At 35.5% G+C, this 25,558-nt stretch overlaps 1 protein-coding gene across 2 annotated transcripts in view; it reads left to right on the top strand.

Annotated features, from left to right (window-relative positions):
- Positions 1-25,558, top strand: part of CDK19 (cyclin dependent kinase 19) — a 230,395-nt gene that overhangs the window by 182,422 nt on the left and 22,415 nt on the right. The window contains exons 5-6 of one of the 2 annotated variants that reach the window (XM_044676701.1): positions 16,776-16,833; positions 22,404-22,535. In XM_044676701.1, the coding sequence (XP_044532636.1) occupies positions 16,776-16,833; positions 22,404-22,535 (190 nt within the window). The remainder of the gene's footprint in view (positions 1-16,775; positions 16,834-22,403; positions 22,536-25,558) is intronic. The other variant, XM_044676702.1, reaches the window with a different exon arrangement.

The raw sequence follows: 25,558 nt of genomic DNA, 5'->3' as shown, positions 1-25,558 counted from the left end.
TTATCATAAATCCTTTAGAATTATCCTAGCTCCTATTGCTGAGAATAGCTAAGTCTTTCACAATTGATTATCATACAATATTGCTATTACTGTGTACACTGTTTTCCTGGTTCTGTTTATTTCACTCTGCATCAGTTCATGTAGATCTTTCCAGATTTTTCTGAAATCATTCTGTTCATCATTTCTTATAGCACAGTAGTATTCCATTACAATCATATGTAATAGCTTGTTTTAGTCATTTTCTAATTGATAAGCATCCCCTCAATTTCCAATTCTTTGCCATCACAAAAAGAGCTTTGTATTTTTATACAAGTAGGACCAAGATTGTATGATTTAAGGAGAGTTATGTTTAGTACTCACTTGGCCTGTTGCTAGTGGTTTGTGAGCAGCCATAAGTAGTCTTTTCTGAGGCCACAAATTGTAGTGTGCTAATGCTCCTCCTTGCACTGGGACTGTCCTTTTGTGGGTTGTTTTTCTGTATTATTTGTTTTGAGCCATTATTTTAAAGTTGGAAGGGAATTTAGGAGATGTTAGGCTAGTCCCTGTCTTTTCTTCACCATTTTGGTTCAGTTCCCATTGGTGGCTTCTCTTCTTGTTCTTGGTAGCATTAGTACATTTTTAAAAATCCTTATCCTCTATCCAGTAAGGGCCAGGTGGTTAAGTGACTTGTCCAGGGTCACACAGGGCATGTCTGAGGTCAGATTTGAACCCAGGGCATCTTGTCTCTAGGTCTGGCTTGCAATCCACTGAGCCTCCTACCTGGTCCCTAATGTAAACAATGTTGTGTAATGTAAAAATTATGTAATGGAAATTTTCTTTTACTATCCTTTTTGTGCCATGTTGGTTAAGAATTTTCTACCTGGCTATAGTTGTTGGAAAAGCCTATTGTCTGTTCTTTTATTTTATTAAAATTAAAAATTTTTTGATATAACCATTCATATTTAAGTTTTATGTCTACTTGGAGCTTATTGTGACATATAGTGTGAGATGTAGGCCTAAGTTGAATTGCTGCTGAGTTTTGTAAACTTTTGTAAGAAATGTGTAGTTGTTGAAAGTTCTGCACAATTTCCCAAAGGCATTCTAACCCAATCTCCTCCTGTTCAGGAATTCGTTCAGATCATTATTCATTTATAGTATCTAAATAAGATATTTGTTCTAAAAGACCAGCTCTATGAGTCATCCTTCCAAATGTTAGCCTAGTTTTGAGATATTTATGCATTCTTTATCTACTTTTTTTTTGCCCTGCATGGATAGTTAAGGCCAAAGTCCTTTGATTGTTAATGGATCTTAGGGAGTCCCTAAAGTGTTCCAAGATTTGATACAAGAAATAACTCACTGTTTCATTTGGATTCTACACTAAACATCATTTGTGATGATGATAAATATTTTTGGCAAGCATATATCTCTAGTTGTATTACTAATTACAGGATCAAATAAATTATCTGTGTATATACCTTACTCTAAGTTTATTTTAGAGTGAGTACATAAATATTATTTTAACATTTACCTAAGAGACTTTGAAAGACAGGTTTTGTAGTGACAAATTGCTGTACCAAATCAAATGCTTTAAAAAAATACTCAACAAATAAGCACAGATGGATCTTGTATTCTTTATACTTTTCATTCTTTTATGTGATGGCATAATGATAACATTAGAAGGGATATGCTGGATTTGGAATCAGAAAACCTGAATTTAAACTTTGGCTCTGCTACCTACAATCTGTGTGAAAGTTTCCTTGTTCTTTCTTATATTATCATTAAGGATTCTATTGACATGAATAGGTTGATTTATATACAATTTTGTAGAGCTGAGAAAATTAGGTACCCACATTGACATTTATTCATTTCACATTGACAGATTTGGATACTAATAAGGTCTACAAAGAACTTGATAATGATTCTCCAAATTAAATCAACTTAAATTTTTAAAATTTATTTAGAATATTTATAAGATTCATGTTCTTTCCCTCCCCTCTTCCTTCCCCCTCCAGGAGCTAATGAACAATTCTACGGGATTATATATATATACATATATATATATATGTATATATATATATCGTTGTTCAAAATCTCTTTCCATGTTATTCATATTTGTAATAGTGTTCTTCTGAAGCCAAAACCCCAGTTATATATTCATTGAACCAAGTACTCAATTGTATGTTTTTCTTCTGCGTTTCTACTCCCGTCAGTTCTTTCTCTGGATATGGATAGTGTTCTTTCTCATAAGTTCCTTGGGATTGTTCTGGGTCTTTGCATTGCTACTAGTAAAGAAGTCCATTACATTAGATTGTGCCACAGTGTATCATTTTCTATGTCCTGGTTCTGCTTCTTTTGCTCTGCATCAATTCCTGGAGGTCATTCCAGTTCACATAGAAATCCTCTAGTTCATCATTCAGCACAGTAGTAGTGCATCACCATCTTATATATAATTTGTTCAGCCATTCTCCAACCAAGGGACAACCACTCATTTTCCAACTTTTTTTCAATATAAAAAGCATACCTTTAAATATTTTTAATGTTGCCTTTTTTTTTAAGTATTTAAGTTTATTTATTTAATTATTTTGGGGGGTGGTTTCCATGGTTACATGGATCATGTTCTTTCCCTCCCCTCCCAATCCCCCTCCTATAACCACTGGGTTTTACAAGTGTCATTGATCAAGACCTATTTCCATATCATTAGTATTTGTACTAGGGGTGATCATTTAGAGTCTTCATCACCATTATATCCCCATTGAACCATGTGATCAAGCAGTCATTTTTCTTCTGTGTTTCTGCTCCCATAGTTCTTTCTCTGAATGTAGATAGCATTCTTTCTCATAAGTCCCTCAGAATTGTCCTGGATCATGTTATATTCATTATCCTGGGAAATGTTGGTGTCACCTTGATTGACAAGGGAGGCAGTTGGAGAGATTGGAATGTTCCCAGATGCCGTGAGCCAGGGGCAAAAGTCGGTTGGCCAGGGCAGTATAAATAACCCTAACAGCCACCTGGAAGGGATCTTTGGTCTTTGGTCTTTTGACTTTTTGTCTTCCTTTGGGCTTAGGTCCCTGGGTGGTGTAGGGAGGCTGGGAGGTCTGAAGAAGAAGAGGGTTGGTAGGATCTAAATATTTCCTGAAGACTGTGAGGGTTAGTACATCACCAAAAGCTGAGAATAAATCACCAACAACAGCTGTATCAAGAGCAGTCCATTCTCTGGCTTGGTAGTGGCCAGGCTGTGCCAGAGGGGTTGTGAAGAATAAAAGCTCCAGCTTCTACTAAATCAATAGCCTCCAGTCCCAAGTGTTAATTAGTTATAGATATTAGATTGACAGGGTCTCCAATCACCAATCCTTATCCTTATTATCCTTTCCCTGATTATAGATTATAGATAAAGAGTGTTTAATAAATACCTTCCTGAGTGGTCTTTATATCATGACCCTTGGGGAGGGAGCAAACGCAGATACCAGACATGATCCAAGGCTAATCAGAGCCCTATATTAATTTATCCAACCCCAGGTTGGACCTGAAAGAGTTACCCATCCACCTAACCTTTCAGGGTCCTCCCTGGGCAACTGTTATTGAAAGGGGAAATTATAACAGCTAGCAAGGGTGATTGGGGTTGGTGTTCCCCCATCATCTGCACCTAGGGAGAATACAGAGATACATCCACATCACTGCATATCTATATCTCCCTAGGACCTCCTTTCTTTATAACAATCATTGTTTTGCTACTAGTAAGTCCATTACATTTGATTGTGCCACAATGTTTAACTTTCTGTGTACAACGTTCTCCTGGTTCTGCTCCTTTCACTCTACATCAATTTCTTGGAGATTGTTCCAGTTCACATGGAATTCCTCCAGTTCATGATTCCTTTTAGCCCAATAGTATTCTATCACCATCAGATACCACAATTTATTCAGCTCTTCCTTAATCGAGAGACATTCCCCCATTTTCCAATTTTTTTGCCACTACAAAGAACGTGGCTATGAATATTTTTGTACAGGTATGTTTCCTTATTATTTCTTTGGGGTACAAACCCAGTTGTGGTATTACTGGATCAAAGGTATGCATTCTTTTAAGGCCCTTTGAGCATAATTCCAAATTGCCTTCCAGAGTGGTTGGATCAATTCACAACTCTACCAGCAGTGCATTAATGTCCCAATTTTGCCACATCCCCTCCAATGTTTATTATTTTCCTTTGCCGCCATATTGGCCAATCTGGTAGGTATGATGTGATATTTCAGCATTGTTTTGATTTGTATTTCTCTAATCAGGAGAGATTAAGAACACTTTTTATGTGGTTATTGATAGTTTTGATTTCTTCATGTGTAAACTGTTCATTCATATCTCTTGACCATTTGTCAATTGGGGAATGGCTTGATTTTTTTCTAAATTTGACTCAGTTCCTTATAGATTTGGGAAATTAAATCTTTGTCAGTGTAAGAATGAAAGCAAGCCCTGACATTTTTGAAAAAACTGTTATTAGAATGTTGGAAGAAGAAGAGCCAAGTGACAGTTGGAAGACAGAGACTTCTGGGAAAAAGAACCCTGACCAGGAGCTTTTGGGGGGAAGAAGACAGAGAGGGAGGAGGTTGAAATCTGGCTCTGTGATCCCCAGAAGTGGCCATTGGGTTTTCCCAGATTTATAAAGAAGACTTGCTTTTCCTGATACATCTTGTTTTCAATGTTTCACTTGTACCATCTACAGTGCTAACGGGGAGATGTTCCCTGAACCCTACTTGCCTTGGGCTTTGCTCAGCTGTATCCCACCTAGATTTACAACCACCATAGCTTTAGTAATATAATTAGTGGGTTTGGGAAAGTGAAGCTTTGAAAGGGGAATACTGTGTCTGACCTTTGGGTCTGTGGCTTGGTGGGTACCTGGCAGAGTGATGGACTTTGGCTTAGGGATATCCTATACCCCCTTTCCTGTTGAACCCCTATTTCCAATCCCTTTGCTTTGTTGTTCCTGAAATAAGCACTCCAGATTTTCTAGATCAGATTGGCTTGATTCAATTGGTGGGAGGCTTACTGGAAGGAATAGTGAAAGGAGTCAGACTGATCTCTATTTTAAGCCTGACCCCCTGGTGGGAATAAGGGGAAGTTTCTCTGTACCCCTTCTGGCACCAACATCCAATTGGGGTGTCACACATTTCTCCCTGAGGGAACACCATTCCTTCAACCCTGGAATGCACTTTAGGGGTCCCCAGTTTCCCAAGGGGATCTCCTTTTGTCTCCCAGTAAATAGGGTTGGCTGTGGAGGAGGAGGGGCCTTTCCACACCTTACTTGCTGGTCCAAAACTACATCCCAATCCTCCTAAACATCTCCCTTTTTACATCAAAGAATTTTGTTATAAAACTTTTCCCAGTTTGTTGCTTTCCTTCTAATTTTGGTTGCATTGGTTTTGTTTGTACTAAAACTTTTTAATTTAATATAATCAAAATCACTCATTTTACATTTTATAATGTTCTCAATCTCTTGCTTGGTCTTAAATTTCCACAGATCTGACAAGTATACTATTCTATGTTCACCTAATTTATTTGCAACTTCTTTTTTTTCTTCTGCTATTTACTAATATTCTTTCCTTATATACTTGCTTCTGCCGTTTTTTGTTGTTGTTGTTGTTGTTGTTGTTAGCTCTGTGAGTTTTAGTTTTTCTGCCCTCTAGAGGCTTCTTCTCTGGATATCTGCTATACTGGATTCAACAGTTGAACTGATCTGCAGAGGTGAATGTGCCCTGGGGCCAAAACTTTCATGATAGGTGTCTTAAGATGGAGATGTGGTGGCTGAAGGCTTCAACCAGCCTTCCCTTTCATCTGCTTCCCTCCTCCAGCAGCCTCATTGCCAGCCAGATCAGAGCCCTAAACTTCCTGTAATCATGATAGTAAGTTACTCTGTCCTGGTTGGAGCCCTCACCCTGAGATCCCACCAACTGCCCAAGTCTCAGTACAATAGGTGGGGGAGGGGCAACGGGACCATTCTTATTTCTTTGCCTTATACCTGAGAATTCAATCTTCTCTGTGCACCTTTTACGTTGAATCGAGCAGGAGGGCCCTGCAGCTCTGTCTTTTTGTTGGATTTGGTTTTCTGTCCCTCTTGAGCTTTGCTTTTGATTGGTGTTGAAGGGTATTCACAGAGAAATTGATTTTTGCTGTTTCTAAGGCACCATCTTGTCGCTGCCCCCTCTTAAGTCAACTTTTAATTTAATATCACTGTCTTAAGTATGAAGTCTGGTAGCAAAAATTATTTTTGGAAAATATTGTTCTAGGAGTAAGTAGTAAACGAAGTTACTGACTTATGAGCTTTTCAGAAGCTTCTTGCTTATTTATTGTTTAACCTTTCTTCAGAAAAGAAAGATGGGAGGTGTTAGGTGTGGTAATAAGAAATAACAATAAAATTACAAAAAATTAAGTTGATTATATTTTAACACATAGCAAGCAATTTTATTTATATAAAAGCCATTTCCAAATCAGTTGTCCTTATCTTGTCTAAATACCATTGACTAGTTATTGTGAAGATCAAAATCAATACCATACTACAAGAATTAAAATAAGCATATATCAGGTACAATGGAGATAGTTTTAACCTGGCCTATTTAAACAAGCTGATGACACAAAAAAATGGGAAATGGATAAAAGAATAAACAATACAGATTGCCAGGTTTTCCTAAGGAATTTAAATTATAATAAATCAAGTGCCACAATAAGTGGACCCAAAATGCTTGAAACCACCTTAGCCATTAAATAGTTGCAATGATAGATTTCAGTGTAACATGGGGATAATTATTTCATAAAAATTGTTAGGAAAAGTCAATTGTATTTATAAAGAATAATGTTAGAACCACACTGATTATGATAATCTAAATATTTTAAGACTTAATTTTAAAATAGAAGAATTAGAGGGGAAATCCATATCGTTTCAGTGAATAGGAGAAACTATAAGCAAAATAAATTTGATCACACAAATATTTTTGGCATGTTTTTGAAAATTTTTAAAATATAGCAAGAATTAATTATTTAATAAATGTACTTTGGAGAATTGGTTATCAGTTTGAAAGGAATTTGACTTTGAACCTTTACCATATACCCCCAAGTACATTTCATTTGTATAATAAATACAAATGATTACAACATTGTAAATGAGAAGATCAATCATCTCAACTCCTCCCAATTACAATTATAAAGAATAAGTCTGTAAAGAAGAAATATGAGGAGATACCCATGTCCTTTTACAGAAGTTAGGAGGTTCATGAATTTGATATCTTGTACATATTTTAAGACTTGATATTTTTTATTTTGCTGATTTTTTTCTTCTTTTTCTATCTTGTTTTTGATATGAGATAGTTTGCTAAGAAAAAAAGAAGAATGATGTTTTAAAAAAAAAACCAAATATATCAATAAATATTTGAAGAGAAAATTCCATCTGGATAGCAGATATAATCATTAAGAAAAATGGAAGACAATGGAATAGAGTAATTATCTCAGCTTTGGAGGAGAAATGGAAAATAATTTCAGGGAATAGCATAAATGTGCCTGAGTACATTAAAATTTTAAAACTTTACTACAAAAGCCAATTTAGTGGAAATAAAAATAATAGACTGAGGAGGTATTTACAAAAATGACATAAAATTGATGTATAATATACACTGAGATAAAATAAAAGTGGTAAAACTCAGGCCACAGTAAATAAATGCTCAAAGGAAATAGTTTTCAAGGGAGGAAGCACAAAGTATTAGGGATCAGTTAGGAAAAAATGTTTAACATTAATCCAACTACCTTGAGATACTATCTTATAATAGTCAAATTGTGCCCACTTGTCATTTTTATAAGCATACCCCTGACTGAGAAGTTTAAACAATATGTAATTCTTTTGCATGACTATTGTTTGTTGATTGTTTTAAAAATCACCTGGAATAAAATTCAGTTTTAAAGAGTTTCATCAAAAAAGATGACTCATGCCAGATTCTAATATAGAAGTGACTGGAAAAGTAACTTCATAGGGTGATCTCTGCCCCCAAGTGTAGTGTCATGCAAGGGTATTGTGATAGGTGAAATCTTAAATAATAGAGAAAACAAAGGTTTGTGCTTCCAAGCATATCACTTTATTGGGTACTGCCTACCAATGTATAATGAATTAGAACCATGCCTCCTCAGCTTGGCAGTGGATCTTGAATATAGGGAGAGAGAGAGATTTTTATGCATTAAAAGTAAATAGTTAACAGGATATAAACTAGGATGCAACATTAGGTAATATAATTTCTAATTGGAAGAAAGATTAGGGGCTTTCCAACTTGGGGGGAGTAAGAGTGAACTGGTACAATTCCCTGAAATCAGAAAATAAAAGGTTTCCCGCTACCCTGTATATTCAATCAAAGGAATGTGGAAACAGCAACCAATTTACCAGTGTGACGCCAATTTTCAGATAAGACATATGGGTTGTTTGAGATGTATAATTGTGAGAAAACTTGCATTAGTCTTCTTATCTGACTGACTTTCTGGTCAGCATGACCCTAGGTCCTTAGGGGTCTCAAGCTATAGGTAAAGATAAATCCAGTTTCTCAGTCTTGCAGTACTAGATTAATATGATACAATAGAACTGTTTTCTCACAGTTCTCAGAGTTGAAAAGGTTTCCTCACTAAATAAAGTTTCCTCACAAGAAAGAATTTAATAGAAAGAAAACTGAGTTAGATCTAGAATTTGAGTCACAAGATGGAGTGAGTGTGGTTCATTCAATTTCCACAGTGTAAAGCAGGTAGATCTTTGCTAATCTAAATTGTTTTCTGGTATGATGGAATTTACCTGTTAATGGTGAAGTTCTACAAATGTTTATTTTCTCACATGGCAAAGTTTTACCAATATCAGGCTCAGGAATATTACAGAATCCCCTCTATGTCTCCATAATTAATTTAAAAAATTTATGTTAGTAAATCAAAGTGAGTGTTGACATGTGTTCATGGATATTATGCATGGAGTAATAACAGATATCCACATATTAAATGAATAGTCAATATGTTATTAACTTTACTGAAGGAATTGATAGGACTGGCATTATTATTTCTCTAAAGGCAGCAATAAATGTCATTTTATGGGACCCTTAGTTATCTGTTTTTATAGTAATATATAATAATAAGCATGAAAAACAATCAACAAAGAAAAACTAAGGAAGGATTGATTGTGCATGATATACTACTCTGTATCATATAGCTTGCTTTTTTAAAAAGTAATACATATTCAGTATGTGCTTATCTGTGTTTCTTTATAAACTTGATTTTCTTCATTTCTGTTTGTTCTAAGATAGTCATCCTTTGGCATTCTTTGGTTCCACATATATGGTTTTGATTATTTTGGCCACCGATAATTTAATGGGAATTTTGGAAGATTTGCAGGTAATGTTGTGGGAAAGATTAATTAGTGTTAGTGTTGTACCTAGCAGGAAGGGCTGGAGGATTCCAAGATGGAATGAAGGAGCAGGAAGTGGGGCTTGTGCTCTGAGAGAGACTCCATTAGTGGTTGGACATAACTGTCGCTAACCCTCGGAGATCTCAGAGTTAGGGAAAAACTGCATCCAGATTCCCTGGGATCCTGAGAGGTGGAGGCTTTCAGCAAGTGGACAAGACCTGAAGAGCTGCACCAAGTGGGGAAGTAGTTTGGGATCTGGTGGACAGCATTTCAAACTCACTCTCCCTACCTGGGTATCTTGGATCACCTGGTGGAGTTGACTCTTGGCATCCTGTGACCATCCTTGGATTACTGTGAGACCCCAAAGCCACCCTCAGGCCCTTTATCTGAGCTGACCAAACCTGGCTGTAACCAAGTTTGAAGAAGCCTTCCCTGTGACTCCAGCCAGTACTGCTTCCTTTGGGCCCTGCCTGGCTTAGGTCAATAGGATAGTGTAGTTAAGTCCTTCCCTGCCCCCTGTGGTTTGCCCCTAGGGTTTAAGTGTAGAATCCCCTATCCCATCCTTTATTTAATTACCCTCAATTAAACTGTATAAACTTTTACCTTTGCCTGCTGGTTCCATAGGCCCTGGCCTGGGTGAGCTGGGTGACCGTTGGCCAACTGCCATTCCTGTGTCAGTTAAAATAGTGAACCCTAGTCTCCCTATCCTGGTTGGTCCTGTTTCTCCTTCAACCCAGTGTGTATCCATAAACCATTTAGGTTATATTTTAACATCCCTGGTGCCTCACCATTACAGTTACTACATAAAGTTTAAGATATTAGTAACTCATAAATGCATAAAAGCTATATATTTAATCTCTTTTATTATATACTACCATAAGTATACATACATAAATTTATTATAAACGGTTAAATTTTGTTAAACGTTTCAGTCCATTAAAGTTCTAAGGTTTAATGGTAGTGTCTAGAAATGCCTCTTCTTTGTCTTTCTATCTTCTAGACTCATTCACATGATATTCTCCTGATAGCCATCTCTTGCTTTCATAGGAGAAAGAAATCTGGCAAGCAGGTGTTGTAGCTACATTAGTAACTGCAAAGGCTCTGCCTATAGTGCAAGATACTAATCCTTCTCACATAGAAACTGTAACTTTTTTATGGGCGCAGTGCATTGCTTTACTTGTTTTATATGTTATATAAATATTGCCAGAATTATTAAAAATAAAGGTTTGGTATGGGGCCTAGAGTTATTTATTAATTTTCACATTCATCGGAGTCTTTTGAACATTGAGATAATGACTATAATCAATTTTCTTATCTTGCTTTTCAGAATTTTTCTATCACTACTGTTATAAAGAAGAAAGGGTTTAAGTAAGTTTGCAGAGGGCAGAGGCATGAGACTAATAGGGAGAGAATTCTAGAATAGTAAAAGTGGATTCAGACAGTTACCCTGGAGGGTTGAGTTGTCTTTCTCTGGTTTGACCTGGAGAAGACTGGCTACTTTCCTTGGTGTCTGTACTACTTTAATCTCCCATCCTACAGCTTACCTGCTACTTGCTGTGATCTACTGAGTTCCTGGTGAAATACTGAGTCTTTTGGACCAGCTGTCTGTAAGATCAGGTCTGGGGTCCTTGTGGATAAGATCTTTTCCCTGGGCCCAGATAACCTGCCATAGACCACTTCTCTATTACCATCAAAAGTGGGGTTTGGTTTGGTGCAGCCTTAGCTAGAGTAGGACTGGGGATCTTTTAGGACAGAGAGGCTAGGCTTAGTGTAGGAAATTACTTTGAAGACTTCCCACGAGGGAACAACTTTAGATCTGGGGGAGGTTTAGGTAGTTGATATTAGGGTTATCCAAATCCCCTTTCCACCCTTCCTTATTATATTAAATCCAACATCTATCCCTGTTATTGAGTGGTCAGGCTTGACCTGGACTGAGTCCTATTTGTCTGTCAACCCACATTCACCCTATTAACACTGGTTTTATTAGTCTTCTGAAACCTGTTAAATCTTCTGATACTGGCCTATATTAACCATCTAGTACCATCCCCTAAAACACCCTCTTACACTACCCACACTGCTGTAACAATTGTGTCTTGTTAAAAAAAAAAAAAAAAAGAGTCCATATGTTAGTCATGACTGAAAATTGTCTAGTAATGGTTTCATTCTTCAAAACCAAGATTAGAAAAAAGGAGAAGAAAGCAGGGGAAAATTTTTTTACAGCAAATATCAATGATAAAGGCCTTATTTCTCAAATATATAGAGGTTTGAGTCAAATTTACAAGAATACAAATCATTCTCCTTTTGGTAAATGGTCAAAGGATCTGAATAGTCAATTCTCAGATGAATATATGAAGATTATAATAATCACATGAAAAAATGCTCTAAATCGCTCCTGATTAGAGAGATGCAGATTAAAACAAATCTGAGGTACCACTTCACACCTATCAGATTGGTTAATATGATAGAAAAGGAAACTAATAGATGCTGGGGAGGGGGGAGGGATGTGGCAGAATTGGGACACTAATACTACCTACTGGTGGAGTGAACTGATCCAGCTGTTCTGAAGAATGATTTGGGACTGTGCCCAAAGAACTTTAGAACTGTGCATACTCTTTGATCCAGCAATACCCCTACTAGATCTGCTATTCCAAAGAAATCTTTACAAAGGGAAAATGACTTTTTTGTATAAAAATATTGATAGCAATTCCTTTTGTGGCGGCAAAGAATTGGAAACTGGGGTAAGATTTTCATCAATTGGGGTATGGCTGAACAGGTTGTGGTATATGATGGAATACTGTGGAGATCTCTTTATCATCTCTGATAATCTGATAAGGACAGTTTAGTTGATAAGGAAATAAGGGCTGAACAGGGGAGTTGTCTTTTACCCCATGCTTCCAGCTTTGGCTCCAGGATCATGGAGTGTTTTTTATATATATATATANCAAAGAACTTTAGAACTGTGCATACTCTTTGATCCAGCAATACCCCTACTAGATCTGCTATTCCAAAGAAATCTTTACAAAGGGAAAATGACTTTTTTGTATAAAAATATTGATAGCAATTCCTTTTGTGGCGGCAAAGAATTGGAAACTGGGGTAAGATTTTCATCAATTGGGGTATGGCTGAACAGGTTGTGGTATATGATGGAATACTGTGGAGATCTCTTTATCATCTCTGATAATCTGATAAGGACAGTTTAGTTGATAAGGAAATAAGGGCTGAACAGGGGAGTTGTCTTTTACCCCATGCTTCCAGCTTTGGCTCCAGGATCATGGAGTGTTTTATATATATATATATATGTTTCAAGACTCATTTCACACACAAGGACCCCCCCCCCAAACTTTGCAGATGCGCAGAAGTTATAAACTATGTCACATCAAAACACAAAACATTGACTTCAGAATAGATCCAAGGCCAAGGTTGAATTTTGACTGGGTTCTTATCAGGAAGCCAAGTTGGGGAGTATCCCTCTCAGGGTCGAATTGCCCCCGCTAAGATTTTGGCCTTGACTATGCCAGGCAGCATCATTCCTGGTCAAAGGGGAACAGTGTTAACCCTTTAAATTCAGGTTTGCTAAGAACTTAAAGCTTTTCAATAAGGCCACAATACTTTTCAACAAGAAATCGCAAGGGTCACAAAAGGGGTCAAAAGAGGAGTCTCAGATTTTTATCTATTCTCTTATTGGCTTCCCACAGAATACTACTGTTGAAGGACTATTTAAGAAAAACCTAGAAAGTATGATGCAAAGTGAAGTAAGCAGAACTAGGAGAACATTGTACATAGTAATAACAATATTATATGATGAACATTTATAAGTGACTTAGCTATTTTTAGCAATACAGTGATCCACAGAAATCCTCAAGGACTCATGATGAAAAAAGTCATCTGCCTCCAGAGAAAGAATTTATTGTGAAGATAGGATTACCTCTCCTGTTGCTACTTTTAAATTGAATCAACAAAAGTGAATACACCACTACTCAACCCTAAAGTAGGGGAAGTCCACAAACTACTCCAGAAGCAACTGACTGCCACTTGGGTAGTCCTAAGCAAATTTATAGACTACAATTGGTCCCCTAAAGTGGAGAAAGGAACAGGAAATGATGAAAAGAAGGGTCTTTAAAAGTGGCTGAAACTTATCACAAGGTCTTCGAGGTCTTTTGAAGCTCTGGAGGCTGGTGGAGGACTTTCTTCAGGGTGGACCTGGGACTCTAGCATTTGGTAAGGCTGCTCTTGGATTTTCCCCTTTGGACTACAATGTGGGTAAGTGAAAAGCTGACTCCTTTCCTGGCTTCCCGAGAGATTATTTTCCGGAGGAGGCCACATGATTAATTCCCCACCGTCCTCTGGCTAAACAGTCCTCTCTGGCTGAGGGTCCTCTGGTGAAGGGTTGACCAGTCCTGCCTGAGTTGAGCCAGGCCCTGGAGAAACATTTAGGGCAGTGATGGGCAAACTTTTTAAAGAGGGGGTCAAAAGAAAGGAAATGCTCATCTGTCAGTCTGTTTCTAAGTGTCATTGTATTGTATCCTACTCATTGTATTCATCAGATTAGGAATAATGTCCCTGTGGGATAGAATGTTTCAGGAGGTCCTGATTTAGTGTGATTAGTTAGACTGCTTACCCTACCCTTTCTACCCTCTTTCACATTTCTCTACTTTACTCTTTCCTTCTATTTTGTAAATAAAGTTGCTAAATAAAAAGTCATTTTGACTTGAGTTATATTATCATTGACCACATTCTCTTATATTTAGTCAAACCATATTAATTTTATCCCTTACATTATGGAGTCTGAATGTAGACTGAGACATACTATATTTCACTTTAGTTCTTCACTTTTATTTGTTTGAGTTCTCTTTCTCAAAAATGACTACTATGGAAAGATGTTTTACAGTCTTATGCATTTAGAATTATATCAGATTGCTTGCTGTCTCAGGGAGAGAGGAGGTCAAAGAGAAAAGGAAGATGAAAATTTGGCTCAAATTAAAAAAAAAAAGGTTGAGGGGCAGCTAGGTGGCTCAGTGGATTGAGAGCCAGACCTAGAGATGAAAGGTCCTAGGTTCAAGTCTGACCTCAGATACTTCCCAGCTGTATGACTCTGAGCAAGTCACTTACCCCATTGCCTAGCCCTTACCATTCTTCTGCCTTCTGCCTTGGAACCCATACACAGTATTGATTCTAAGACAGAAGGTAAAGGTTTAAAAAACAAAACTAAACAAAAAAAATAAAAAATGAAGGTTAAATTGTTTTCAAGTAATTGAGGAAAAAATACAATTAATTAAAAAATGATTTTATTCTTTAGAGTATAAACAATATAAGTGCAGTAGACTGAACAGTCCACATTTGGTTTATTAGTGTACATCTATCAGTGTATTTGTATCTTGGACAAATATGACTGTTTGGCAGTGAACTGGAAAGGAGGCATGTATAGTTTATGAAATTATATAGTTCTATTCAATGAACCTAAGCTTTTCTTGGCAAAGGAAGACCATCTTTTTGAATGTTGTTAACCTTCCAGTGAATTAATGAAAGAAAAGCACATTCTACATTTTCACTGTGTGCCTAGCCCTGTGACAAATGCCAGGGATATAAATACAATAGGAAAGTGGTGTCTAGGAGAGAAAGTCATGAGAATGATGAATGGAGCCTTCATGGAGCGAACTTAAATACTTTCTAGAAACCGGGGCAGTATTTACTTGATTATAACATCTAGAACTATGAAGTAGAGAACTTAAGGAATAACAGTTGTATTATGTTCACAAGGCAAAGTAGATGGCCAGGTTGGATGTCTGGGTATCTGGGCTGGTGACCTGACATTGGCTAGGTATAATGGGCCATGTGGGTTTATCTTTTTTGACTCATTGAAATAATTCTCTCTACTTGCATGTTGTGAAATACTTGCCTTTAAATAAAATTGTAGATAACATAAAGGGCAAAGATAAGTTATGTGAGGGGTAAGAGCAAACTGTAGCATATTACCAATGAAGAATTGCACTGAACTGTACATACTAGACATTAGACTACATATCCAGAAAAGAATGTAGGCTGATCATGTAGTCAGCGCAAGGGATAACCAATAGATAGTTCATATATTCCATCTAACACAATGTTAAGAGATCTGGAGGAAGTCTCTTGTATATTTAATGGACCCAGAGTTAGGATTTATGAAAAGATGTAGACAAGAGTTGTCCAGGATTCATACAGATCACATTCTATACTTCCCTTCTCATCCTATGCTACAATCTTCCTCTAGATCTCTTGACATTGTGTGTATACTCATCTTGGAACAGATGCAATCAGTCTATAAAATAAAATATCTGGAGATTGAAGAAAGCATTAAAAGACAAATTTCCTTTTTTATTTTTGATGGTATTTTAACAACTTTTCCAATTCTAAATACTTTGTTCCAGAAGTAAGGCTATTCTGAAAAGTGACTGAGTAGAAATAATAAGCAATTATTAATCCCATATGCCCTTACTATTTCAAATGGGTCCTCATGGTATAGAAATAAAAATAATAGTATTAAAGTCAAGAAGATATCTGTTAAGATTATACTTCTGAAATTGATTGGTAGAGAAAGTTCCTACATTGGATATTCCTATATAGAGGAAATCACAGATCTTTCTAGTATTTAGGAATGATTTAATTTATATGTCTGTGAAACTTGTTTATTTGGAGTATCTTTTTAATCTGACATGATTTTATTGTTTTAGGAAACTCTCAACTCCATCAGTATAGATGTAAGTACATATTGAGGGTATATACACATACAACCTGAGTACCTAGTTAGTGTATTTTAGTGAAAGTACTTGATCCCTTTAAATCTTTTAATTCATTATGAGTCTAGTTCATTCTTTATTTTAACCGTTTTCTTCTTGAAAATATTTTATATTTTCATTACTGTCTTAAAGGTAGCTTGGAAGAACAGCCAACTATCTATGTTTAGAAGACTATTAGACTTTTTTCCTCTAGCAGAGTTTCTTTATGTATTAAAATTGAAGTATTATATCTATTTTTCTGAATGAAGGGAATTGTTAGGTATTGTACTTTCAAATAAAAATCTGCATAAACATTTTGATAAGAGAATTTACTTCTAACAGAATGATAAATATGATGCATTAGTATCTCTTCTAAGTGAAATGAGTGCAAATGTTGGTTTTATATAAAACAAACTTGCTTCTAAAATAAATCTTGCTTTCAAAACTTATTGATATGAAACAATTGTTAGTATTTACTTGAAATTACATAAAATATGTATGCTATATTTGCCAATTAGTTTGCCATTTTGAATAAAGTACTGATTTAGTGTTTCCATCATATTATGAAAACATTTTTGGTAGTTTTTGAGCATGTTAGAAGTATTCATATAATTGCTTGAATACTCTTATTTTTATTTTTTAGAAACCAGCAAATATCCTAGTAATGGGAGAAGGCCCGGAAAGGGGGAGAGTCAAAATAGGTAAGTAAATATGGCTAAAATAATTTATAAAGTGACTATCATTGCTTTATCAGAACACTATAGTACTCATCATAATAGTTTTTGATTACCAAACATTCTTACTATATTTTATGAGAAAAAGGGGAAATTAATATTGGGAAATTTAAACATAGATTTTTAAAATAAAAACATTCATTTTAGAATATTTGGCTTTTCCTGTCAAAGATACCATGAACCTTTTAAAATATTTTTCATTCTAAGATTCCATGAATCTAAGATAGAACAGCATTTTTAAGTCACTGACCCACAAAAATATTTACTTTTTATAAACTGGTTTTATATGCTGCCTTCTTATTTTAAGAAATATGCATACATATATCACCTTAACCGTATTATCTCACTCAGTATAATAATCCTTTAGCATCTAACACAGATACACCCATGCACATTTAATTCCCACTATGTGGTATATAAGAAAATTTTATATATTATCATTATAGAAATAAGTGTATTTATATTTATACCTGGCATTGCTGATCTCTAGCATTCCATCGAAATTTATAATTACATTTATTATCTAATGAGTCCCTCTGTGGGATTAGAAGCAAAATCTAAGAGACCATACAGTGTTATACTATCTCTGTTTCTTTACTACCTGTGTGACCTTGGATGAGTCAACCTTCCTGAGTCACAGTTTCCTCACCTGTAAAGTAATTGTGGTTTAACTAAACATACTTTTCTCACTTATGTTAATTATGACAGCTTAATAGTGCAGTGGGTAGAGTGTTGGGCCTGGAGTCAAGAAGATCCGAGTTCAAATCTAGCTTAATTTCTTAATAGCTGAGCAAGCCATTTAACCTTTATCTGTCTCAGTTTCTTCAACTGTAAAATGAGGATAGTAAGAGCATCAATCTACTATTGTGAGGATAAAACGAGATAATATTTTAGCACAGTGCCTGGCATATAGAAGGAGCTTGATAAATGCTTATTTTCTTTCCCTTCAATTCCCTGTCAAGTGCTTTGTAAATATATGTTTAATGCATATATAGAACTATTAAAAGGTGGATCCTAACTAAATGTGTTCCTTCCATCTTCACCTTAAGTTCCAAATTCTATTTCTTTCCTCGTCACATCAAGCTTGGTGGATAGTCTTGCACTATCTGCTTACTTCATCTCAAAATTAGATCTATCGGGGGCAGCTGGGTAGCTCAGTGGATTGAGAGCCAGGCCTAGAGACGGGAGGTCCTAGGTTCAAATCTGGCCTCAGACACTTCCCAGCTGTGTGACCTTGGGCAAGTCACTTGACCCCCATTGCCTACCCTTACCACTCTTCCACCAAGGAACTAATACACAGGAGTTAAGGGTTTAAAAATAAAAAAAAAATAAAAAAATAAATTAGATCTATCCTTGTATGAATCATAAGGAACAAGTAGCCCTTGAAGGCTAACTCTTTTACATGGGGCCCTTCCTTTCCTGACTTCTTCTGTATATTGCTCCCACGTATAACCTCTTTCATTGAAGTGTCTTTAATGTCTCTATTTATTTACTCTTTTTCCTTTACTTCACACATAGATCACTTATCTTTGCTTGACTTTTTTTTTTTTACTCAGGCTTTTATTTTCATATTTCCTCTTCCTCCTTCTAGACTTAAAAGAAAAAAATTTACCCTTACCTTCCATCTTAGAATCAATACTATGTATTGATTCCAAGGCAGAAGAGGCAGTATGGGGTAGGCAATGGGAGTTAAGTGACTTGCCCAGGGTCACAGCTAGGAAGTGTTCCTCTAGATTCTTAAGTGCAGTATATACCTGCTCCCTTTAGTTTCTTTATTATAAATTCCTTTTTTAATTCCCCAATATTAAATTACTTATATTCAATTTTTTCTTTTTACCTGTTAACATTTACCATTAACCACTTGCTCTAATCTACTGGAACTTCTCCGTGACTCATGTGATGCTCCATTATCTTTTTTCTTCTTTTCTCATAGCTCCTTCTCTGTTCCATTTTCCCATATTCTAATGGGAAGTTTGCAATGGTTCTTAGTTCTTACTATCAGCTCTTCCTATTCATTGAATTTCAACTCAAATTTGCCTTTTTTATCACTTCCCCCATGAACATCCAAAATTGAAATAATTAGGATGCTTACCTATTTCTTTCAGCACTGTAATTCTAAATTTCAAAACCTGAGTACCATCTTTGGCTTTTTATTCTTTGTCATCTGTACCTAATCAGTAACTGAACCTGGTGATTCTTCTTTTTAAATGTTTCTCCTCGGGGGCAGTTGGGTAGCTCAGTGGATTGAGAGCCAGGCCTAGAGACAGGAGGTCCTAGGTTCAAATCCGGCCTCAGACACTTCCCAGCTGTGTGACCCTGGGCAAGTCACTTGACCCCCATTGCCTACCCTTACCAATCCTCCACCTATGAGTCAATACACAGAAGTTAAGGGTTTAAAATAAAAAAAAAATACAGATAAAAAAAATGTTTCTCCTTTTTACTACTACTTACAGCTTTTTTCCAGGCTCTTAGTTACCATAAGCTTCAATTCATTTCTGAAGATTCTGCCATCTGCAGTGCATTGCACTATGTACTAAGGATGAGTGGAGATAAGAACTGAGTCTGATTTCACTGATATTGAGAACTTCAGGCTGAGGATATTCTGTTCACTAATGCAAGTTTTTATCTTAGAGAATTGCCTAAAGGACTGAGAAGTTAAGCTACTTGCTAGGTCCACCTAGCCAGAATAGATCAGAGGTAGAACTTGAACCAAGGTCTTCCTGGTTCCCAGGCCCACTCTTTATCCAGTATTCATCCTCTCAGTCACCTTGATTACAACCTCAGTGTCACCCTTGGCTTCTCACTTGCTCTCATCCCAAATTTCCAGTCTCTTGCCAATTCTTACCGTTTCTACCTTCACAACAACTCTTCCATGTGCCCCCTTCTCTCATCATGCAGCCACTGCCCTTAAAGTAGTTGCCTTCGGGTTGATCTCCCAGCCTCAAATCTCTTTCCACTCCAATCTGTCTTCTACTCAGTTGCCACAGTGATCTCCTTAGAGCTCAGGGCTGGCCATGTCACTCCTCAGTAAACTCCAGTGGCTTCCTGTTACCTTCAGGACCAAATATAAAATCCTCTATTTGGCATTTAGAGCTCATCCATCCCTGACTCCTTCTTCACTTCTTATACTGTACTCCCCTCCATGCATGTACAATCCAGCAGCATTAGACTTGCTGTTTGTTGCTGACAGCATACTGTCTCCTGACTGGCTTTGTACTGACCTTCGCTTCTCTGTGGCTAGAATCTTCTCATTCCTTACCTGCACCTCCTGGCTTCTTTTCCCAATTCAGCTCATTCCACCTTCCCTCTGAAATTACTTCCCACTTACACTGTATATCTGTTTGTTTTCATGTTGTTTCTTCAACTAGAATGTTTGGTTCTTGTTGGCAGAAACAATATTTTTACCTATATTTGTATCCTCAGTGTTTAGCACGCTGCCTGACACCTAGAAGCACTTAAAAAATTCTTGTTGACTGTAGGCAAAACCCAACCAGTCTTTGATCTCGAGGAATTTCTAATGTTCTATGAAATACAATATGTAAGTAGAAGATAATTTGAGGTCAAAGAGAATGCTGGGGTTTCAGGAAATGTATGATGTAAGAAAGGAAATGGATTATTTAGATTAGTAATCATGATCTGACTAGTCTTTTTTCCCCCTCCTCCCCACCCCCCAAGCATTAATTTCATCCTGGCATTCTTTTTGGCAAATCTTAATGGTGCTTCATTAGAAATTAAAGAATTTTAGAGCTTAGAAACCATTGCATCTAACTCCTAATTTTATAGATGAGGAAACTGTATCCAGAGAGGGGGAAGTGACTTCTCCCTAATTTTCTAGCTAATGAATGACAGAACCAGAACTAGTCTCCATGGTTTCTTAACTCTTGGTCCATTATCCTTTCTGATACGTTGCATACTATTCATACTCAAAAGAGTAAAGCCCATATCTATTAATACGACATTCAGTGTCTACCCAGTTTTACTCTACTCTATTTATCCAGTTTTATTTCTCATTTACTCTTCAGTAGAAAGCATCCACCATAGCCTATTCTTACTCTTAAGAACTTCAGGGTGAATTAGTTCAATTCAATTCAATTTAGTATTCATTTATAAAACACTGTATGCCAGGGACTCTGCTAGGTGCTGAGCTAGATGCTAGGATTCTTTGATAAATATGAAACAGCTCCTTCTCCTAAGAGCCTTATATTCTACTTGTGTTTCATCAAAAGCCAATCCTTGAACATAATTAAGGATTCATAAATAAGGTAAAGTATAGCTGTTTGTATTTCTTTAAGTTTTGCTTTTGTGTATATACATTTAAATAGATTAGCATTAGCATTTATCACATCCAAGAGTGCTTGAAGATACAGAAGTCAATAGATGGACTAATTAGTTAAACCATTACATCTGTCATAGCAATTCTGTTTTGATGTTCTTAAAACTTTATAATGATGTGCTAGCTTTCAACAAAGTATTAATAGAATAACTTAATTTCTTTTGTTTTATTTGACTTAATATACTCAAAAATTGCAATTTTGTAGTACTTTGAAATGTAAGAAACCATAAAACTTAAAAAGTTCAAGCCTCTTAACTAAAAGATCCAAACATGAATAAGGAGTTAGGAAAAAGGTAAAGGGAAAAATGTTGGTTTAGTTTTTAATTTAAAAGCAACAGCAGCAGAACTTCTTGATGAGATGAATATTACTACTATATCAATAGCAACAAATATTTATTAAATGCCTACCACTTACTTTGAAGCAGATTTAAGATCAGTGAAATGATTTTGTCTCTGATTAGGAAAATTATTGCAAGAAAATATCAGCTCAAACATTTTTATGCCCTTTTAAAGAAAGTTGAGTCATTCTTAACAAATCCCTTCCAAGTTCCAAGAAGAAAAGCATAATTATTATTAATAAAGTATTTAATATTTATTTTGGTCACTATTTTAGATGAGATTTTTATGACACAATACAGTTGTCATAGCTGAGAGTTTCATGTAATCTTTGTCAATAGCATATTTATATCCATTTTATGGAACTTGCAGCATAATTTTCTCATTTTAAATTCACACTGAGCAATATAATTATTATTTCTTTGTTTTTATAGCTTATTGGTTGGTTATTTGCGTGACTTATTTGATGGCAAGTCCTTGGCAAAGAATGCAGCTGTCAATTATATTTGCCTTATGAGAAGATATGACATTTTAAAATAAATCTTCAAGGATCTGTTATGGAAGAAGTGAAGAATAGGCTCTACTTTTTCAGTGTCCTTCATAACACCTGTTTATCACAATAAATGTGATTAACTCAGTAATTATTCATGAATAATTATTGTTAAATGAAGTGGCCTATGTGTTCTTGGGATGGTTTTAGAGCCTATTTCATGCTTTAGGAAGCCTAGAGTCCTTTTAATTTTAGCTTATAAATAACAGTAGAATTTATAGGATATTAGTAATATGTTAAGAATAGGAAAATGTTGAAAAGGAGGTTTTGTTTTATATAGCATATTAAGTTGATTTATTTTATTGTTTTATTTTTTAGCTGACATGGGTTTTGCCAGATTATTCAATTCTCCCTTAAAACCTTTAGCAGACTTGGATCCAGTAGTAGTGACATTTTGGTATCGAGCTCCAGAACTTTTGCTTGGTGCAAGGCATTATACAAAGGCCATTGGTAAGTTAGCCTAAAATAATTTACCACTTTAGTGATACTCTATCATAACAATTTTAATGTTATAAAGTGGTTTTTACTAGAATAAGCTATCTCTTTTTTAAAAAAGCTGTTATAATCTAATTTCATGTCTTTTCAAAAGGTATGCTTTGGTAAACTTAGACTTTGCACTTGGAAATAGGATATATTGTCCCTTTAAAGGAAAGAAATCTTTTTCATACAATGAAGATCCTGTTGCTATGGAAATAATTGAATGCAAATTTAATTTTGTACAAAATTTAGCTAGGTTTGATTAAGTGGGTAGAGGAGAAGATTAGTAGAGCAGTTTCTGTCAGAAATAAAATAAGAGGAAGCCAGTAACTAGATATAGAGGAATTTTCAGGTAGGGGAAAAAAGACAATCTTATTGCTGACCAGAGAAGGGGTTGCCATCACTATAATTTTTCTTAAAGCATTTGTGTGGATCACAAGTATATTTTCTTTATTGAGACCAGAAACTGGGATAGATTATTTAGGAAATAATAGTAATAATTTTGAGAGCTGACATTTGCCTAGAGTTTTTTTTTTCCTTTTTACATTTACGAAGCACTTTCCACAGACAATCTTATCAGAGTGCTGAGAATTGATAAACTTAATGTGGGAGCCTATGGCTAAACAAACAAACAAAACAAGAACTTCCTATAGGGGCTAAAATATGTTGTAGAAGAAAAGCTTCAGTTCTGATAAAACCTGGATATGTCTTAAAAAGGAGAGTAAGAGTAAATTCATTCCATTCAAGCCTGAGAATAGTGGTTACCTTAGATTAGTGATGGGCAACCTTTCGAGCTTGGTGTGTCAAAATTTGCCAAAAAAAACAAGCATAATTTGGGTGGTGTGTCACTTTGAGAAAAAAAAACCACATAATTTCGAGATATTTTAGAGTTTAAATAACAAAAATGTATAATTGTAATATTTAACTGTACTTAATAAACCAAAAACTAATTATTTAATTTACTTGCTTAGTGATGGTTGTTTTGGCCTACAGACCTCCAGCACAGAGTGTCTACACTACACTACAGCAAATGTTTCATCCTCAGCATGTGGCCCCATACTTCTTGGCCATGTGTCATCAAAAATGGCTATTCATGTCATAGGTTTGCCATCAAGGCATTAGATATATGATAGATATGTCACCTTAATAAAATGAGGTACCTAACTGTGCCCAAGTATTTGTTTTTATTTAAATATTGATATAATTACATTTTATAATTAGCCTTAGATAAAATCTGTTTTAATCTTTTCATTTTAAAGATAAGAAATATAAATAAAAAATATAAGAAATATGCCCAATGTCATATAACTAGTTTATGAATGAACCAGAACTAGAAACTAAATTTCTGATCTCTAGTCCTGTGTCTTTTCTACTATAACATATGGTCTTTAAAAAGTTTATTTATGGGACAGCTGGGTAGCACAATGGATAAAGTTTTAGGCCTAGAGTCAGGAGGTCCTGGGTTCAAATTTTACTTCAGATACTTCTTATATTTGTGACCCTAGTCAAGTCACTTAACCCCAGTTGCCTGGCACTTGCTGTTCTTTTGACTTAGAATTGATACTAAAGATAAGAGACTAACATTTGTGTTCAACTCTATGTGTGTACATATGTTTATAAAAAAGAACTTCATTAAAAGCATAATTGAGTAGTAGTATATGCCAGGTTCTCATGCTTATCTGATATTTATCATGCCAGTGGAAAACCTGGATGTTTTGGTCACAAACCTTTAACAGATAATACTGTCTAAATGGTGGTAGCATGTCCGGATTATCAGACGAATATACATATACATATATACATATATACACTTGTCATAAATTCCAAAGAATCTATGTATAATCTGAAATGCACACAAGACAACTAACCTTGAAAAACAAAACTCTTTCCCCATGAATAAATGGCAAAAAGGTATGGTCTGGAACTTTTCTTTTTCTTTTTTTTTTTTTAAACCCTTACCTTCCGTCTTAGAATCAATATCGTGTATCAGTTCTAAGGCAGAAGAGCAGTAAGGGCTAGGCAATGGGGGTTAAATGACTTGCCCAGGGTCACACAGCTGAGAAATGTCTGAGGCCAGATTTGAACCCAGGATCTCTTTTCTCTAGGCTTGGCTCTCAATCCACTGAGCCACCCAGCTGCCCCTGGAACTTTTCAGAAGAAAAAATGTAATCTATTAACAACCATATGAAAATGTACAACCAGTCACACTATATTAAGAGATATGAACATTGAAACAACTTTGATATTCTACCTCAAATTCATCAGACTGGTGAAGTTATAATAAAGAGAAAAATAGAAATTGCTGGGATGAGATATAGAAAAATAAGCCTACTAATATACTAATATAGTGCTTTGTATTGATCTAACCATTGTATAAAATAATTTGGAAATATAACCAAAATGTCACTCAACTGTGCATACTTTTGACATAGTTTACCACTACATCAAAGTAGTCAAAGATAGGAAAGGTTCCTTACATACAAAATACTTTGAAAGACAGGAGCTGATGGTGCAGTGATCATTTATGACATTAGCAGCCTATTGAGATATACTTCCTACTTCTTGATGATAGATTAGTAATGAACCAGCAGCACAGAAACATAACTTTTCAGACACGTCCAATTGGTTGATTTCTTTTCTCTTCATCATATTTATTTAAGAAAAATATTTTTCATTAAAAAAAGGTATGAAGAATAATGTCTCATTCTTTGTATTTCTGAGTACTCATCTAACTATAGGATTTTTAAAAAGTCTTTTATTATCTAAAACTATTTTAGTTTAACATTTTCAATCCCCCTCTCTTTATGCTTAGGACTTACTCAATGTTCAATTGTGATTTGAAAACACTTGCCATTTAAAGTCTTGAATATCACTGGTATACTTTAGGATAATGCTTGGAAAAGCTTGTTGATACTAGATTATTCTCACTTTTTAACATTTTGTAAATTAAGTATATAGATCAATAATTATTGGTGTTCTCTTGTTAATGTGTCACT

Source organism: Gracilinanus agilis, chromosome 4, assembly GCF_016433145.1.
Source record: "Gracilinanus agilis isolate LMUSP501 chromosome 4, AgileGrace, whole genome shotgun sequence".
NCBI lineage: Eukaryota > Metazoa > Chordata > Mammalia > Didelphimorphia > Didelphidae > Gracilinanus > Gracilinanus agilis.
Note: the sequence above shows the minus strand (reverse complement) of the source record. Positions and strands in the feature narration are given on the sequence as shown.